Source organism: Saimiri boliviensis, chromosome 19 (genome assembly GCF_048565385.1).
Source record: "Saimiri boliviensis isolate mSaiBol1 chromosome 19, mSaiBol1.pri, whole genome shotgun sequence".
Lineage (NCBI taxonomy): Eukaryota > Metazoa > Chordata > Mammalia > Primates > Cebidae > Saimiri > Saimiri boliviensis.
Genome location: NC_133467.1, coordinates 21,408,135 through 21,428,617, shown reverse-complemented (window position 1 = coordinate 21,428,617; position 20,483 = coordinate 21,408,135). Strand labels below are relative to the sequence as shown.

The window sequence follows — 20,483 nt, the reverse complement described above, 5'->3', positions numbered from 1 at the left end:
GTATCAAAATAGTGTTTGATGATATTATCAAGATAGTGTAACCAAGTGTTGGCTAACTCAGGTGATGTGTTGCCATTGGCATTCTTCATGATCTTTTATTAAAGTCAGTTTTCTCTCTCCTCTCCTCTCCTCTCCTCTCCTCTTCTCTCCTCCCCTACCCTCCTCTTCTTTCTCTCTCTTTCTCTCTCTCTCTCTCTCTCTCTCTCTCTCTCTCTTTCTTTCTCTCTCTCTCTCTCTCTCTCTCTCTCTCTCTCTCTCTCTCATAATAGGAGAAAGAAAAGAAGTACATGCTTCCCTTGGACAACCTGAAAGTTCGGGATGTGGAAAAGAGCTTTATGTCTAGCAAGCACATCTTTGCACTCTTTAATACAGAACAAAGGTAAGAAACTGAAACAGTTTCTATCTTCAGATTTTTTTCCCCTGAAGTTCTACATGATTCAGAGATCATATTTTAAAATAGTTCCTTTGGTTGCACCTTGAAATTTATCTGCTCTTCAGTTTTCCTTTCATTTATTTTGTATTTTTAACTTTCACCATGAGTTATGGCTTCAAAATATTACAACACAGACTAAAAAAGATCTTCAAGTGTTAACTAATTATTTCTTGCGTTTCCACCTGGAATGAAAATAATTCTTCATCCTTTTTTTTTTTTTTTTTTTTTGAGATGGGATCCCACTTTGTCATCCAGACTGGAATACAGTGGTGTAATCATGATTCACTGCAGCCTTAAACTCCTGGGCTCAAGCAATACTCCTAGCTCAGTCCTCTAGAGTAGCTGGGACTATTGGGTACACACCATTATGCCTGGATAATTTTTTAAACATTGTTTTGTAGAGATGGGGATCTTGCTGTGTTGTCCAGGCTGACCTCAAATTACCTGGGCTCAAGAGATTTTCCTGCCTTTGCCTCCCAAAGTGCTGGGATTATAGGTATGAGCTACTGCACCCAGCCTATCCATTCTTAAAGCTACATTTTATTACCTTAAAGTCTTTCTTGTCTCAATACATTGTTTACATACTTATAAACTACTTAGTGATAGTTTTTACTGTATCTGTCTAACATGACTGGATATCACTTAATCTCTTCAGAAAACTATATACTATGTCTAAATTCAGTGAATAGAATTACTCAGTTAAGGTGAATAAAAATATGTAGTATTTTACAGTTTTTCAAAGTGCTATCTACATTCATTGTCATTGGTTTTTGTAACAACTGCCCTTGAGGTTAAAAAGATACAGTTATAAATAAGAAAGTGCAGGCTCAGGGATGTTAACTCACTTTCTTAAGGTCATAAAACTAGTGCATGGGGGAGCTGGAACTTGTATCAGGACTTGTCATTTTCCATTTTGTGCTTATTTTTTGTCTGTTGCTCATGTGCAGTATCAAAACTGTATTTTGAGCTGATCATCACAGAGGGCCATGATCATTCACTGAAACTTAGCAGTAAAGTTAAATAAGCAAATGGAGAGGTAAGGAAAGATGGGCTAGAGAAATGTAAAAGGGGTACAACTAGGAAAGGATAATAAAGGAGAGTTTTTGCAAATGAAAATGTTATAGGAAAAAGCTAATCAATTTGTGTGAGTCAGTTATTAAGAGAGTGAGTCATTAGGTAACAGGATCTAATTTTAACCCATGTTTCCAGGCTGCCTTTTATCTTTATTTAGCAATGAATGAAGTTATTTGATTAAGTTCAATGACTGGCCCAGGGTCAATCACACACTAAATTAAAATAGAAAAAAAAGACGTCTTCTTACATTCCCAGTCAGTTGCTCAGAGTGACTCATAATACAAAAATACTTAGTAAAACCACAAAGCAAGCCATTTAAAGAATCAACGGGAAAGAAATTAAATACAACTAACTCCCCTACCAAATATTGAAATGGGATTTTTTTTGAAACTATTATTTGAGAGCAGCTTATGAAAACACACTGAAAATAATAAAGAATAAAAAGGATTTCTAGAGAGAGTAGTAGTGAGTCTGCCACACTGCAGCCAAGCTCAGGACTAGTTGACATGTCTTCATCAGAGCAGCAGAGAATCAGGAGATCCTAAAGCAATCATCTGAGGTGTGCTCAGCCTTCTTGCCTAGATACAGACTGGAACAGGTGACTACCAAACAGGAAGTCAAATGAAATTGAATCCTCTGGTCAACCTGAAAAGTTCAGGTTATAAAAGAGCTGGGGTATAAGGTAAAAACAAGACTATGGTAGACTATCATTTTTCATAAAATACAACTGTGGATTTTAAAGACAGCAAAAGTCACTGAAATAAGAAACTCTGGGTTTAAAAAAATCTAGATATTTTGGAATCTTGGAGTTCTAACAAGGTATTGAATTCTGCTGCCACTTCTCAGTGACCTCAGTGAATACATAGATGTACCCACAGGCACACTGGCCATTGTCTTCTCCTTTGAAATTTTGATTCCTTTAAATCATTTTTGTGCTGGCTAGGACCTCTGGTACAATGTTGACTACAAGCTGGAATCCTTGTCTTGTTTCTGATTTTAAGGATAATTTAAGGATGATTTAAAAATTTTTATAGTGTAATACTTTTTGATAGATGCCTGTTATCAGGTGAAGATTTCTTGTGTTCCTAGTTACTAAGGTTTCTGTTTTCATTTTAAAATTATGGTTAGGAATTGAATTTTATCAACCTCTTCACATGGAAGATTATATGATTTTTCTTCTTTAATCTGTTCATGTGGTGAAATATACTGGTAGACTTTCTAATGTGAAACCATCCTTGGTCTCCTGGGATTAAACTTAGTTAGGTCACAATGTACTATTCTTTATTATCAGTTCTTGGCTTAAGTTTGCTAGCATTTTAGCAAATGCTGAAATGAGTTAGATTGGTCCATAAATTTCCTTTTTATATTATTCCTGCCTGGTTTTAATATCAAGGTTCTGTTAGCTTCATAAATTGAGATGGGAATAAGTCCTTATTGTTCTTTGGAACCCTTCATAGAAGATAGAGATTAACTATTAACTGACTGGTGGTAGTCACCTGTAAAACCATCTGGCCCTAGAAAGTATTTTGGTAAGTGGGCTTTTAACTAGTGATTGAATATATTTAATGATTTCAGATTTATTTAGGTTTTCTGTTTGTTCTATGGATCAGTTTGAATAATTGTATTTTTTCTAGAAAACTGTCCATTCTGTTTTGCTTTAAATATATTGCATCAACTATTTCTTAATATTTTATTTTGCTAGATCTCTGTTGTATCTGAAATTTGACTAATTTTTATTTCTAATATTAATCCTTATCTTTTTTGTGATCACTCTTGCCAGAGTTTTGTCTCTTCAGAGAACCAACTTGTGGCATTTTTTAACATCTACTGTGTATATTTTTTCTATTTCAAGAATTTCTGTTCTCTTCTTAATTATTTCCTTCCTTGTGTTTTCTTGTGTTTACATCTTGGGTCTTTTCAGACTTCTTAATTTAGATGTGTAGCTCATCAAGTTTTAACCTTTCTTTTCCTTATCTATCTGCATATCAATCTATAGATTTCTCTCTACATAGTGTTTAGCTGCTTACTACAATTTGTTGAAATTTTTAAAATTTATTTTACTTTAAGTTCTGGGGTACATGTGCAGATCTTGCAGGATTGTTACATAGGTATACACATGTCATGGTGGTTTGTTGCCTCCATCACCCTGTCAGCTACATTAGCTATTTCTCCTAAAGTTACTCCTCCCCAATCTTCCCACCCACTGCTAACATTTTTATTACTATTCAGTTCTGTTTCCTATTCGTCATTATGTTTTTTTTCTTTGAGTTATTTAAAAGTGTGTTTTACATTTTAGAATTCATGGAATCTTATTGTTTTGTATCATTTATTTCTAACTTAATTGTATTATGATCAAACAATGTGGTCTAATACATGGTAAGTTTTAATAAATATTTCACATATTTATTAACATGCGATATTAACTAACATATTGCAAACATATAAATAGTTTGCAAATACTTTCTCCCATTTAACAGGCTGTCTCTTTACTTGGTTGTTTTTTTCCTTTGCTGTAAAGGTTTTTAGTTTACTATCATCCCATTTGCCTATTTTTGTTTTTGTTGTTTGTGTTTTGGGGGTCTTAGTCATAAAGTCTTTGTCTAGGCCAATGTCCTGGAGTGTTGCCTTTATGTTTTCTTATAGTGATTTTATAGTTTTATGTAATGTTTAAGTCTTTAATCTATTTTGAAGTTGATGTTTGTATATAATAAGAGATAAAGGTCTAGCTTTTTCCTTCTGAGTATGGCTATCCAGTTTTCCCAGCACCATTTATTAAAAAGTTATCCTTTTTCAATGTATCTTCTTGGTGCCTTTGTCAAAAGTCAGTTGGTTGCAAATATGAGGGCTGATTTCTTGGTTTTATGTTCTATTCCATTTGTCTATGTGTCTGTTTGTGTACCAATACATGCTGTTCTGGTTACTATAGCCTTGTGATATATTTTGAATCCAAATAATGTGATGCCTTTAACTTTGTTCTTTTTACTCAGGATTGCTTTGGGTATTTGAGTTCTATTTTGATTCCATACAGATTTCAGGATTTTTTTCTATTTCTGTGAAAAATGTCATTGGTATTTTGATAGGGATCCCGTTGAATCCATAGATTGCTTTAGACAGTATGGTAATTTTAACTATATTATTTCTTTCAATCCATGAGCATGGGTCGTCTTTCATTTGTTTTTGTCCGTTTCCATTTCTTTCACCATGTTTTGTAGTTACAGAGATCTTCTACTTCCTTGGTTAAAGTTATCCCTATGTGTTTTGTTCATTTATTTATTTGGCTATTGTAAATGTAACTGTTTTCTTGATTTCTTTCTCAACTAGTTCATTATTAGTGTACAGAAATGTTACTGGTTTTTGTATGTTGATTTTGTATCCTGAAACTATACTGAACTTGTTTATAGTACCTGACAGTGTTTTGGTAGTCTTTGGGTTTTTCTAAATATAAGATTGTGTTATATGAAGAGAGGAACAATTTGACTTCCTCTTTTCCAACATGGAGGCCTTTTATTTCTCTTGCCTGATTGCTCTGGCTAGGACTTCTAGTGCTATGTTGAAAGGAGTTGTGAGAGTGGGTATCCTTGTCTAGTTCCAGTTCTTCCCATTAAGTGTAATATTAGCTGTGTATTTGTCATATGTGCTCTTTATTATGTTGAGGTATGTTCTCTCTATGCCTAGTTTGTTCAGAGTTTTTTTATGAAGGAATATTGAATTTTATCAAATGCTTTTCTGCATCTGTTTAGATGATCACGTAAATTTTGTCCTTCATTCCGTTGATGTGATGTAATATGTTTACTGACTTATGTATATTGAACCATTCTTGTATCCTTGTGTTAAGTTTCACTTGATCATGGTGTGTTATCTTTTTGAAATGCTGCTGGATTCAGTTTGCTAATATTGTGTTGAGGATTTTCACATTTATGTTTATAAAGGATATTATCCTGTAATGTTCTTCTTTGTTGCATACTTTTCTGGGTTTGGTATCAGGGCAATGCTGCACTTACTAAATGAGTTTGGGGAATTCCCTACTATGCTATTTTTTTTTTTTTTTGAATAGAGAAAAATTGGTGTTAGCTCTTCTTAGAAAGTTTGGTACAATTTGGCTGTAAAGCCATCTGGTTCTGGACTCTTTTTGTTGAGAGACTTTTACTACAGATTGAATTTCATTTAATCTGTAATAAAAACTATATTTATTGTGCCTTTAATCTGTACTCATTATCGGTTGGTTCAGGTCTTTTATTTCTTTCTGATTCAATCTTGGTAGGTTGTATGGTCCAGGAATGTATCTATATTTTCTAGGTTTTCTAGTTTGTTAGTGCACAGTTGTTCATAATAACCTCTGATCTTTTGCATTTTTGTATTATCAGTTGTAATATCTTTTTTATTTCTGATTTTATCTAAGTCTTCTCTCTTCTTAATCTTACAAGTATCTTACTGAGTTTATTTACCTTTTTAAAAAACCAACTTTTCATTTTGTTGCTCTTTTGTATTGTCTTTTTCATCTCTATTTCATTTAGTTTTGCTCTGATATTTTATTATTTATTTCCTCCTGTTAATTCTGGATTTTATTTGTTCTTACATCTCTAGTTTCTGAGATCCATCACTATATCGTTTATTTAAAATCTTTCTATTTCTTTTGGTGTAGGGATTTTTTGCTATAAACTTCCATCAGCACGGTTTTTGCTTTGTTTCATAGATTTTGGTACATTGTGTTTTGATTTTTGTTTGTTTCAAGAATTTTTAAAATTTTCTTCTTAATTTCTCTTTTGACTCAGTGGTCATTCAGGAGCATGATTTTTAATTTCCAACATGTCTCTTGTTGATTTTTGTTGTTATTCCATTGTAGTCTAAAAAGATACTTGATATGATTTTGATTTTAAAAAATTTTTTGAGATTTGTTTTGTGTCCTATTATATGGTGTACTACATGTTCTGTGTGCTGATAAGAATAATGTTTATTCTTAGCTCTTAGATGAAATGTTCTGTAAAGGTCTGTTAGATCTATTTGGTCTAATATACAGTGTAAATCCAATGTTTCTTTGTTAATTTTCAGCCTAGATGATCTGTCTTATGCTGACAATGGAGCGTAGAAGTCCCAACTATTCCTGTATTAGAGTCTCTCCCTTCAGATCTAATAATATGTGCTTTGTAAATCTGAATGCTCTGGTACTGAGAGCATATATGTTTATAATCATTATATCCTCTTGATGAATTGATACATATTTCATTATATAATAATTTGGTCACTTTTCACTGTTTTTACTTAAAGTCTGTTTTATCTGATATAAGTATAGCTATTCCTGCTCACTTTTGGGCACGATTTACATGGAACATCATTTTCCATCCCTTTCTTTTCAGTTTATCTATGTCTTTATAGGTGAAAATTTCTTGTAAGCAGCATATAGTTAGATCATTTAAAAAATTCATTCAGCTGAAAAATATCTTTTAAGGGCAAAGTTTAATCTGTTTACATTCAAGGTTATTATTGACATGTGAGGGCTTCTTATCATTTTATTACTTGATTCCTGATTGTTTTGTATATCCTTTTTTCTTTCAAATTATATTTGTGGCTTGATGGAATTCTGTAGTGGTTACATTTAAGATTTTTCTCTTCCTTGTTTCTGTGTTTGCTCTGCTGGTGGTTTTTATATATGCATGTGTTTTCATATTTACATGCATTTTCATAATGGTAGTTATTATTCTTTTGCTTTTGGGTGTAGGTCTCCCTTAAGCATTTCTTATAGTGCTGGTCTAATGATGATGTATTTCTTAGCTTTTGCTCACCTCGGAAAGACATTGTATCTCCTTTATTTAGTAAGGATAATTTTGCTGGGCATAATATTTTTGGCTAGCACATTTTTTCTTACAGCACTGTGACCGATTGTCTCCTGTCTTGTTATGGTTCTGCTGAGAAATCTGCTGTTAGTCTGATGGGGTTCCCTTATGTAGGTGACTAGATGCTTTTCTCTTGCTATTTGTAATTTTTTTCCTCCATCTTTGACTTTTGACGGTTTGACTTTTGACGGTTTGACTATAATATGCTGTGAAGACCTTTTCGAATTGTATCTATTTGGGGATCTTTGACTATATCTGAGTATCTAAATCTTTTGCTAGGTTTTGAAGTTTTTAATCTATTATTTTATTGAATAGGTTTTCTAATTATTTCCTTTGTTTCTTCGCTTCTTGGGACACCATAAATTTAAGTATTTGGATGCTTTATGATGTCCCATATGTCTTGAAGGCTTTAATCTTTTGTTGTTGTTGTTTCTTATTTTTGTCTGACTGGGTTATTTCAAAACATCTGTTTCAAGTTCTGAGATTCTTTCTCCTGCTTTTTCTGTCTTACTGTTGAAGATTTTGAATGTATTTTTGTATATTATTCAACTAATCTTCAGTTCCAAAATTTCTGCTTTTAAAAAAAATTTATCTGTCTCTTTGGTAAATGTTTCATTCCTATCTTGAATTATTTTTCTGATTTCTTTGTATTGTTTTTCAGAAGCCTCTTGTATCTCTCTGAGCTTCTTTAGTGTTAGTATTTTTAATTTTTCCCTAGGATTTTATAAATTTCTCCTCCTTCCCTCCCTCTTTTCCTTTCTTCCTTCCTTTCTTTCTTCTTCCTTCCTTTTTCCTTTCTTCCTTCCTTTTTTTCTCTCCCTCTCTCCTTCCCTCCCTCCTTCCCTCCCTCCCTCCCCTCCTTCTTTCCTTCCTTCCTTCCTTCCTTCTTTCCTTCTGAGACAGAGTTTCACTCTGTCACTCACACTGGACTGCAGTGGTTTGATCATAGCAGCCTCCAGCCACTGGGCTTAAGTGATTCTCCCAACTCAGCCTCTTGTATAGCTAGAACTGCAGGCACATGGCACTATGTCTGACTAGTAAATTTCTTTTTATTGGGATCTGTTCCTGGATAATTATTGTGTTCCTCTTAACGTGCCAAATATTCTTGCTTTTTCATGTTGTCTGTATTCTTATGTTGATATCTGTACATCTGATATAACTGTTGCTTCTTCTAATTTTTTTTTTTAAATTGCTTTTTTAAAGAAGAACTCTTTTCTGACATGTATCTATGGTATTGGTTGGGTAGCCACTTTGCTTTTGAATCTGACTGTGTGTAGTCGTGTAGTCTGTATAACTTCTTTATTTGTAAACACTGTCAGTGGTGTCTTGAGACTTCCTTGCTGGCTTAGAATGCGGTTGTTATTAGTATAGGCTATGATAAAGTTTTGCTGAGTACTATAACACTAGGTGGGCCAGTCTTTGGGCCCCAGGGCAGTGTACCCTGGTGCTGGTGTTGGTGGGTTCAGGAAGACCAATTCTTGTGCCTTTAGGTGGCTTTCTCAGGTGCTGGAAATGGCATCAGTGCGTCTGGCAAGTGAACAGGCTCTTAAGCCCCTGGGCAGTGGGTGTGGCATGAGCAATAGCAGTAGCAGTGGTGGAACAACCATCTGGGACCTAAGTGGTCCACACTTGTGGTAGCAGTGGGTGCAAGAGGTTGGGCAGGCTGGCCCACAGACTTTCCGGTGGTATGTATGGTTAGATGCCAGCTGTGGTGGTAGTGCAAGTTGAATATGGCTGGTCTCAGACCCTGGGAGAAGTGCTTACATGCCACAGGTGGTCAACTGGGCTGGGTGATCTTCAGGCCCCTGGAAAGTATGTGCAGGTGATGCTCAGGCTCCTGGAAGGTGTGTATAGGTAATGCTCATGCCCCTGGATGGTATGCTTAGGTAATGGGGGAGGGAATGGAGCTTAGCCAGGTGGACTTGCTCTCAGACACCTCAGTGGTACTGACTATGGTAGGTAGAGGTGAGGTGATCCCCAGAACACTGGAAAAATGCTTAGGTGAGAGCAGCAATGGCTATCTGTAGTCCTTCCACTGGGAAGGGTATTATTGCTTTCCCTGGGTGGAGCCATAAGCTGGGGGCTGGAAACATGGGCTTCATTTGTGTCTTGGCTCCATAACCGCTTGCAGGAGTGGTGGTTGTGGGCAGTGGCATTTGTGTTGGGGACATATGAAAATGTAAAGCTACCACTCTGCAGAGGGCCACAGGTAGGTAGGATAGATGTGAGATCACTGCCTGTGGCTCCTGCCTCAGCCCTGGCAATGGAGCAGAATGCAGTTTGGTAGGGTAGGAGCTGTGCTCTCAAAATGGTGTCATGCAGCAGTACCTTCATGTGATCTCCAGATAGCTCTCTATGTTGGTCTCAGAACCTATAAGGATTGAGGTGCTCTCTCATGTCTAGGACTGTAGGAATCTCCAGCAGAAACGTGGACTACTGGGGGGTCTCTTTTTCACCCTTTCCCCACAGTCGGGAGCCACTTCAGACTCTCAGCTGATTCAGCTGAACTGCTTCCCTCTCCTTTCTTACTTTTTGTGCTTCCTGTCACTTGTCTCTTGAATTACAATGTACTCTCTTAGATGATCTACTCAAAGTATGATTATCCACTCACTATTTTGGTTCTTTTCCATGGAAGAAGCAAATACCAGATTCATCTAGGCAGCCATCTTGAAGCACCCTCTTTGTCTTTGACCACACCATGATATACTTGCATGTCACTTTTCTTTACTAGTGGATAATTTTTTTTAGTCCATCTTTTCTCTAAGGATGTGACCTTTGGAGGCTCCTGGATTCACCCAAGATCTTATTCCTTATGTGTGTGTGTGTGTGTGTGTGTGTGTGTACATTAAAAACCATATCTTTTGGCTACTGAAACTGATGCCATCCAGTGGCAAAGTTAGAAAAGATATATTTCCTCTTTTTATGGGGAGGGGGAAATTGAGAATTCTTTTATTTTGGAGACAGCTTTGGCATGTAAAATAATGTTTTTTTTTTATCAATTCTGGATGTCTTATAGGAAATAGCTTTAAAATTTTTCTTCCTGCAGTTTTGGCTGAAGTGGGGTTCAGTGTGTATTCACACATAAAGGTTTTACAACTGATTAGAGAGAAATAGCAATAATTTATTCTCTCAACAAGTATTTATTCTGTTATCCATTCCAAAGTATCAATGAAACATTTCTTTATTACCCATCCTGCGTGTCAATATTGGTACTCTGTATTAGTCTGTTCTCATGCTGCTAATAAAGACATACCTGGCATTGGATAATTTATACAGAAAAAGAGGTTTAATGGACTCAGTTCCACGTGGTTGGGGAAGCCTTATAATCATGGCAGAAGGTGAAAGACACATCTTACATGGTGGAAGGCAAGAGATTCTGTGCAGGGGAACTGCCCTTTATAAAATCATCAGATTATTGTACATGAAATCAATGAATTATAGTATGTAAGGTAACATTTAACTAGATTACAGAATAGGATATTCTATTGCAGTTCTGACCTGTCATTATAGCAGACAGCATAGGATTTAGCCACAGCAATAGAGTTAGCATTATAGAAGGTGACTTTCATTAGGTCATAGAATGAATTAATGTAGAGAAAATAGAAAAGACTACTTCAAATGGGAAATAGTATTAGCCAAAGCAAATAGCAAGAAATGTTATTTAATCTGTTGCTAGCCTCTTCTGAATGAGAAGAAGCTAATTTCAAAGGCAAGATTAGCCCTAGTGACAAATATAAAAACATTCCTTTTTTTTCCCATAGGATTTATTGAACTGGACTTATCCATGTTAACTTGATGTATTTTAATACTCTGCATTGTGGGAAAATCATGCATCTTTCAAAAGTCCATATGCTTACCATAATTCTATCAACTATTCTTAAATTCTTTTCATCACTTATATAGATTCTGAGGTTATGCTCCTAATTTGCTTTGTCTTCTGAGATAAGATCTTATAAGAAAATAAATGTTGTCTTTCCTTATCTTTAGATGAAGGTATCCTTGGTTAATTTAGAAGAGATTTTCTAAATGCTTCCATTTATAATTTTTATCACTGTTTCTTCCATAACAGTGTTCTGGATCAATTTATTTATCCATTCAGCAGACCTATGTGAGATGCATTGACTTGGGGCTAAAATTTTCTGTTTGAACACCAGTGCAAGCTTAAAATATCATGGCTTTCAGGGGGTTTTCGGGACCTGATAGCTAATCTTGTCTGTCTTTCTTACCTTACAGGTTAAGGAGCTAACATCTATAACAGTTAAATGCCTTCCAAATGTTACAAAAATGGTTAATGACAGAACCAGAACGACAACCCAGGTCTAATATTTCCTAAATCAGGGCTGTTGGAATGGGAATTCCGCCTAAGGCTTTAACTTGAATTGCTCCTAAAAGATCAGCAATGAAGAGATTTTTAACTCATTGTGTAGGGATTTCAGTTTACTGTAAGGTCATATACATTTCCATGGAATGCTTTTAGTCTCGTTTTTAAAGGCCTGCATGGAACTGACCAGTACTCCTGCTACAGTTCCTGACAAACTACTTTAGCCATTGCCATTTGTATCACAACATTATTCCTAAGAGCTCATTCAGTTGCTATTTCAGCTTTCTACTACATAAACTTTAAAAGAGTTACTCTGTAGTCCCCCATCATCAAGTGTGTGGGAATTAATACATTTAACATCCTTTAAAAAAAAAAGCCTTCAGTGTCTTGGTTCTTGGTGAATTAATATAATCTTTACGAGCCTGGTGACCAGATTTTTGAGCCATTTTAAACAGCATGTCAGTGCTAAGAGTTTTATAAATAGGAGGATTTGTTGCTAGTTGCAGTGACATCAGCACTTGAGGAGAGTGAATTTCACACCTAGACTGATTTAACCTACATAAACTCCAGGTAAGAATACACGTTCCTGAGCCTTCCTCTGACTCTTGCAAAGATGGTGTCATAGATACCTGGGGAGACCAATAACATTGTAATACCTTTTTCTCACATTCATTGCATCCCTAATCATAAACTAAAAGTTAAATTTTAGTTAATTGCAATACCTTTTTCTCATATTCATTGTATTACCTAATCATAAATTAAAAGTTAAATTTCATTTAATAGATTCCTAAAGTTCACTGTGGCATAGTCTAAACCAAGGATTAAAATGCTCCTCCAGGTTTTTGTTTTATTTGATTTTGTTAGAAATGCCTTGTTTTCTCTGGTAGAAGTGTGTCTAGATAATGGCCTCCCTGTGCTTCTTGAGACTCTCCCCAGGCAGGCTTTCAGTTTTAAGGTCATGCTAAGGCCCATTTGGTTCAAGGTATGTCAGCTTTGGTAGCCAACAGAGATCTGTTTCTGTCCAGGTGTTTGTAGAGCAGCCACATGGTATTTTCTGAGCCTCCTTGGGGTTATAGAGCCTTGTTTTCTTTTAAAATAAGGCATTCTTTCTTTGGCACTGCTTTGTAGCTTCAATTCAGGATATGGTTTATCAACATTACCAAGTGTTCCAATTCACCTCCTCCCTCATTTTTCTATAGAGAGTGATTTTAGGATGTTTCACTACTCCACTTAGTCCCCAGCACATTGCTGACACTCAATAAATGTCAAATAATGCCGCAATATAGTTAGTATGTGCTCTTTAGGCATTCTTAAAAGAATGGCTCTTTATTTTCATTGTTGAGTACTAGTATATTTTTCTTTTTCTTTTTTTTTTTTTTGAGATGGAATTTCGCTCTTGTTACCCAGGCTGGAGTGCAATGGCCGGATCTCGGCTCACCGCAACCTCCGCCTCCTGGGTTCAGGCAATTCTCCTGTCTCAGCCTCCTGAGTAGCTGGGATTACAGGCACGCACCACCATGCCCAGCTAACTTTTTGTATTTTTAGTAGAGACGGGGTTTCACCTTGTCGACCAGGATGGTCTCTATCTCTTGACCTCGTGATCCACCTGCCTCGGCCTCCCAAAGTGCTGGGATTACAGGCTTGAGCCACTGCGCCTGGCAGTATATTTTTCTACCTGTTAGCTGGAAAGAAATTAGAGTCAGTTTGTTCGTTTATATACCTTTATGGCTACATTTCTATACTAGGACATGCTCAGAGTTTAAATTTGTTTGAAAAAGTGTTTAAATATTTTGGGTGGTATACAACGCTTTGTCTAAAAGATCATGTCTCAATTGGATATGGTTGAGTGTCTAATCTATATTAAAAAGGGAGTAATTACTCTTCCATAAATAGGGATGGCAGAGGCTCACTTATATTTATAAGAATTTCGGTAAGGTGAACAAATGTACTATTTTGAACTCAGGAATGGAATACTGTGTAAGGAACACAATTAAATTAGCTTGTTTATGTGCCATAAACAAGACACCTGGATAAATTATTTCATTTTTATCCCACTTTTGTCAAAACAATATTTAAGACATTACTTCTTGTCTCACAAAATAATGAGAATTGCTTGTCTTCTAAGAAGGTTTTTATTTGTCAGATGATTCAGTCACTAATCAATCCCAACCCAAGTAGAGAAATGAAATCTATGTTATTCTATTTTTCCCCTTGGAGTGTGGGTGGATCCTCTTTCCAGTAGAGGTGTGTGTAATACCCTCTAACTATGAGTATCTGCTGGAGGAAAAAAAATAAATCAGTTTGAGAGTAGAAACCCTTTATCACTCTCAGCTGACTTAGAGTTCATTGTACTGTTTCTGTAACTTCATCTGTGATATAAAAATTTGGTTTTCCCCATGCTTTATCTTTAGTCAGGAAAAAAAAAATCCTACTAGATATGAGACCAACTGACATCTGATGTATTATCATCCAGAGGCGAAAACAAGTGAGCTGGCGGTACTCAGGCATGAGTAGTGTTACTGTGGGAATAACGTGAACAATGAGTTCAAGAAATGGAGTGTGTTTTACGTTTTAACATCTTATACTTATATTTTAACAGTTTCTGGTTTTAACACAGTGATATGTTAAATAAATTAAAATGTAACTATTCTATAACTGTCTCTACTGTGAGACTGCTTTCTAGTTAGTATGTGCTCTTTAGGCATTCTAAAAAGAATGGCTCTTTTTAGAATGGGATAGGCTGTTTTTGTTATTCATTGCTGTATCCGCAGGGCCTAACACAGTGGCTGGCATTTGTGTGAGCTCAATAGTATGAGGGAATGAATGCATGGATGCAAAACTTTCCCTCCTTTTATATGGAGAAGATAGAATAATGCCAGTTGCTAATAGAAAGCATTCTTAAAGTAGTAGGTAAGCTCTAGAAGTCTAGAACTTCAAATGGAAGTGAGATGAAAATGGAAATACAGATTCAGACCCCTAGAGGAAACAGTTTGAGGACAAAAGGAAATATTTCATTTAAAAAGTAATAACCTCAATAATATACAAACTGTATGAGTGCTATTTGAATTAAATGGAATTCTATGACATTGTCCTTTAAGAAAAGCATAGATAGATGTTTTATTGTAAATTGCCTTAACATTGTTCTCATAATTTCACATTTATTATTCAAAAAAGGCTTTGTAGATAGCTACACTAAGCATTCTAAATCTTTACTTTTTCAGTTCTAGCAAAGTATTCACAAATTTCAGGGTTTCTATTAGTTTTAAAAGTTAGGCAGGAGGAGAGGCAGAAGACAATTTCAATTCTCTGTAAGTTTTTGCTTCTTTTTTCTGCTAGAACTGTTAAGTTCATAGGGCTCAAACAGAGATTTGAGGACTCTTACAGAGTTATTGATTGTGACTTCATAAGATGAGGGTAATGTCATTTCTCTCTATAAATCTAGAAAGATAAACCCTGTGGTTTCCCTGTTGAGGAGCTGGATAGGAATATGTGTTCAGCAAGTCAGAAAAAAACATTGTATATTTTGAAAGCTGTTAAGTCCAAATCTTGGAGTCAGAGATCTCTGTTTTTGTGTTTGTTCTCTTCCTTTGTTCTAGTCCTTCACTGCAAAGATATTTGTTGTCATATGGTTCTGATCCTGCTTATTATAAGTTTCCCAGTTCTAAATACTTCATCTTTTTCCTTTAAGAGTGTCCCTCTAGTTGTGAAATAGCATCATTAGGAAATCCTAGGTACACCAGAGAGCAGAATGAAAATACTTTTAAAGGAGAGCCTGGAGAGAGATGGATTGGAGAACCAAAATTGTTTAGCCCATTTGATTTATTTGATTCACCAACCACACCAAGACAGAAATCAAATATAATTTGGTAATATTTTTGTGAACTATGTCTATGACAATTGATTTCACAGCTAAGATATGTTCTCATGAAAGACAACATAATTTCTTGAGTATGAAATGCCTGTGACTTAAACAATCAATTTAAATTCTTTATTTATTGTTTTTCAAATGAAACTCTGAAATGAAATATGAGTTCTACTTGGATGACTATTTCTGCCTCTTTTGAGGGAGAAAAACAGCAAGTTAGTGCTTTTCAGCGTTTTCAAATGCCATTAAAAGATTTTGGAGGAATTCTTCATGCTTAAAACACTTGTGTGAAGTCTAGATTCATTTTTCTAGGGGAATTAGGCATCATACTTTTAAGGAGCCTTTGCGTATTTCAAACAAAGAGATTGATAGGATAGAATCAGCAACTTCAGTTGATTTCTTCCCAAGGATTCAGTTTCTTTCTTCCCAAAGATTTAAATTGGAGTTGTAACTGAAGCTATTAATAGTGCCAGCAGGGATTTTGGTCAAAGTGTTTGAGGCATTCATGTTCCGGTTTCTATCCAAAGACTGTGTTGATGAATGAGCCTAGCATGGCTATGTAAAGTTCAAGAACAAAAGAAATTATGTCTTTCACAGCAAGTTTACTTTTCTTCTAGGATTTCAGATCAAACACATTGCCTTCTCCCACCTATTTTCCAGAACAAGTATTTGCTGATGGGCAATACCTTCCCCCACTACCCTCTTCAGACAAACACTGCAGCTTGGGACGGAAGGTTGCCTCCATTTGGGAGCCATGAAACAAACCCAGCTGCTATTCATTAATGATAGGGGACCCAATCCCTAGTTGTAAACTTGCTATAGAAAAACTATGATCAATTCTAAGAGACATGCTTTAAATGAGACACTGTAGTGGTAAGCTATAAGAGAAAGTCTAATAGATGACTATTCTACCTTAAAATTGATACAAATGATTGCTAGTTTTTGTTTAAAATTTAGCTTTCCTTGGCTGGGCACGGTGGCCCACGCCTGTAATCCCAGCACTTTGGGAGACTAAGGCGGGTGGTTCACGAGGTCAAGAGTTTGAGACGAGCCTGGCCAAGATGGTGAAACCCTGTCTCTACTAAAAATACAAAAATTAGCCAGGCATGGTGGCAGGTGCCTGCAATCCCAGCTACTCAGAAGGCTGGGGCAGGAGAATTGCTTGAACCCAGGAGGTGGAGGTTGCAGTGAACTGAGGTCACAATATTGCACTCTGGCCTGGGTGACAGAGCAAGACTCTGTCTCAAAAAGAAAAAAAAAATAGCTTTTCTTTTTGAAAGCTAGTCATTCTAAAGAACTGGATTTAAGATACTATCTGGCTTGGTTCAGGCTTTTATTTCAAAGTGTAAATTTATATTTTGGTTACTTATTTTAAGGTGGGAATTAAAGTTAGTTGTGTGCTGCAGCTTCATTTTAGCCAGTGTGGTGGTGATTTTGTGATTTTGTGATAGCATGGACCCCCAGGCTGAAGCCAATAGTGAGACAGCAGGTGTTAAGGTATTTCAGTCAGCAACTTAGGGAGCAGAGTTCCTCAGAAATGAATAAGCAGGATTGTGAAAATTTCCCTAGCTGGGCCCAGCCTGAAGGAACTGTCTAAACACCAGTATTTATTTGGCAGTCTCAGAGGCCTCCCAAGAACAAAAATAAAGAAAATTAAGGGCATGTTTTATTGACTATTGGAATAACCAGGTTTTTAGAGATGATATACAGAATATTGTAAGAACAAAACTTACATCAAATAATAGAATAAACAGAAAAAGTCCAAAGGGGATTATTCTTCCAGTCTGTTGCTGTTTAAATGCAATTAGAGTTGGAATAATGGCATCTCTGGCAGCCATAGTGTTTTCCATTATTAGCAGTGTTACCATATACTATTCTGACATCACTAAATTAATAACACCTTGCCTAGGAGTTCTTGAATTTGAAAAAAAAAACCTTTAAGCCAATTAATACTTTTATCTATAATGCTAAATGACGATAACTGAGCTACCTCAATCACGCACTCAAGAATATTAATCATAAAACTGTCTTTTAGGCTGGGTGCGGTGGCTCAAGCCTGTAATCCCAGCACTTTGGGAGGCCGAGGCGGGTGGATCACGAGGTCGAGAGATCGAGACCATCCTGGTCAACATGGTGAAATCCCGTCTCTACTAAAAATACTAAAAATTAGCTGGGCATGGTGGCGCGTGCCTGTAATCCCAGCTACTCAGGAGGCTGAGGCAGGAGAATTGCCTGAGCCCAGGAAGCGGAGGTTGCGGTGAGCCAAGATCGCGCCATTGCACTCCAGCCTGGGTAACAAGAGCAAAACTCCGTCTCAAAAACAAAAAACAAAAAAAAAAACTGTCTTTTAAAAATACCAATTTACAAATAAGAATCTTTCTGTGACTTAGCATTGCATGTCTAATATATTTTCAGTTTTCTTCAGTTGAATTATGATGACACCAACTTACCCATAAAGAATGTCTTTAGTAACTATACCTGCTGAAAGAAAATACTGTGAAGGTTTGAATTATATTCCTTACACATAAATTTTATGATTCTGCTTCAATTTGCCACATTCAAAGGGAAACTATTTACTGGCATGTGTAATTAAGTTTAATTAACACACAGCCTCAGCAAAGGGAACCGACATGGCACAAGCCTTGGTAGAAAATGTTAGTCACACTCTGCAACTAACTGAGAAGATGCATCGTTTCATAAAGAAAATATTTGCAATGTCTAACTGTAGCGAGTTTTTCTCCTTTCTTTTTCTAATTTTAAAACTGCCTGTGTTTATTTCTTAGAATCTGACAAAAGTACTGTGCATATAAAGTAACAGTTTCAAAAAATGCAGTTGCAGAGGGTAGTTTTGACTATTCAGAAAAGTAACTGCCTTTGCTCTCAGTGTGTGTTAAATACATACCTAAATCTTTTATAGGTAAAACCTTTTATAGGTAAGAGTATGAGTGATATGTGTTATATTACTAGAGATTAGCCAGAACTCTTTTTAACATTATAAAATGATTTTGCTTCAGAAAATAGATAAATTGCTCTATCAGTATACTAAGGGAGTGAAAATATTTTGGCATTTTGATTAGATTGTGGATTTAAATAAATTGGCTAAATAAGATCTGCACCAGTGGCTCTCAAAGGAGTGTGAAGACTTCTTTTCACTCTTAAAAACTGTTGAAGACTCCAAAGAGCTTTGGTTTATGTGGACTGTGTGTGGATTAGATCAGGAATATTGTGAGTTGATTGACTTCACATTGTTGTTTGAAACTGGCCATAGTGAGAGTATTTATACCAGAAAACTAGCAAATACTAAAAGTCATAGCTTCTCCTTTTTCCAGAAAACCTGTTGTTAAGCTTTATCAGCACTCCACCAATTATATTCATTGTTAGAAATTAAAAATGAGAAGTTTAAAAAGTATTTATTTAACTTATTTAAAACTAACCCTAATACATCCATTTCATGTTTATATAAATTATATGTTTTACTTTAAAAATTATTGAGAAGAGTGGCATTTTTTTACAATTTTGCAGATCTTCTTAATGTGTAGTTTAAAGAAGACAGCTGGATACCCATATCTGCTTCTGCTTTCAATCTGTTACCATATGTTGTTTTGGTTGAAATATATGAAGAAAATCTGGCCTCACGTAGATATGTAGTTAGAAAATAGAAATCCCATTTGACCCAGCAATCCCATTACTGGGTATATATCCAAAGGATTATAAATCGTTCTACTATAAGGACACATGCACACGAATGTTCATTGCAACACTGTTTACAATAGCAAAGACCTGGAACCAACCCAAATGCCCATCGATGATAGACTGGACAGGGAAAATGTGGTACATATACACCATGGAATATTATGCAGCCATCAAAAACGATGAGTTCACGTCCTTTGTAGGGACATGGATGAACCTGGAAACCATCATTCTCAGCAAACTGACACAAGAGCAGAAAATCAAACACCGCATGTTCTCACTCATAGGCGGGTGTTGAACAATGAGAACACATGGACACAGGGAGGGGGGCACTACACACTGGGGTCCGTTGAGGGGAAATGGGGGAGGGACGGGGGGTGGGGAGGAGGGGAGAGATAGCATGGGGAGAAATGACAGATACAGGTGAGGGGGAGGAAGGCAGCAAATCACACTGCCGTATGTGTACCTATGCAACAATCCTGCATGTTCTTCACATGTACCCCAAAACCTAAAATGCAATGAAAGATTTTAAAAAAAGAAAATAGAAGAGCATTTTAAGAGCCTTTTAAAATTGTGCTTCTTCTTCTTTGATATCCCACCAAAACTCAACAAGTGATTGTTTCTTTCTTTTCTTTCTTTCTTTCTTTTTTTTTTTTTTTTTTTTTTTTTTTTGAGACACAGTCTCGCTCTGTCACCAGGTTGGAGTGCAGTGGCAGGATCTCTGCTCACTGCAACTTTCAGCTCCCAGGTTCAAGTGATTCTTCTGCCTCAGCCTCCTGAGTAGCTGGGACCACAGGTGTGCAGCACCATGCCCAGCTAATTTTGTATTTTTAGTAGAAACAGGGTTTCACCATGTTGACGAGGCTGGTCTCAGTCTCTTGACCTCAAGATCTGCCCGCCTCAGCCTCCCAAAGTACTGGAATTACAGGCATGAGCCACCACGCCCTACCGGTTTCTTAAAAGTTAGTTGCAATGAGGGATCTGAAGTCATATCAGTGAGTTGTCTATGTTCTGCTACACTAATTCATTGGTCTATCATACACTTTAAATGGATCTTTTACTTATGAGTGATTGTGTAACATACATTCGTCATTTGGAAAATATTGGTTCACTGATTTACACAGATCTTCCAAATATTTATACATTTCATTCTACAGTGCTTAAAATTTACATTCATTAATATCCACCAATGTTATCAGAAAAAAAGGGAAGCTGTCAAGCCCATGGTGATAGATAAGAGTTTTCAAAAATTCTAATATGAAAATTTAT

At 36.1% G+C, this 20,483-nt stretch overlaps 1 protein-coding gene across 6 annotated transcripts in view; it reads left to right on the top strand.

Annotated features, from left to right (window-relative positions):
* The window catches only part of DNM3 (dynamin 3), a 535,391-nt gene that overhangs the window by 381,146 nt on the left and 133,762 nt on the right, over positions 1–20,483 (top strand). For all 6 annotated transcript variants that reach the window (XM_003925367.3, XM_003925368.3, XM_010336127.3 and 3 more), the window contains one exon: positions 270–379. In XM_003925367.3, coding sequence (XP_003925416.1) covers positions 270–379 — 110 coding nt within the window. The remainder of the gene's footprint in view (positions 1–269; positions 380–20,483) is intronic.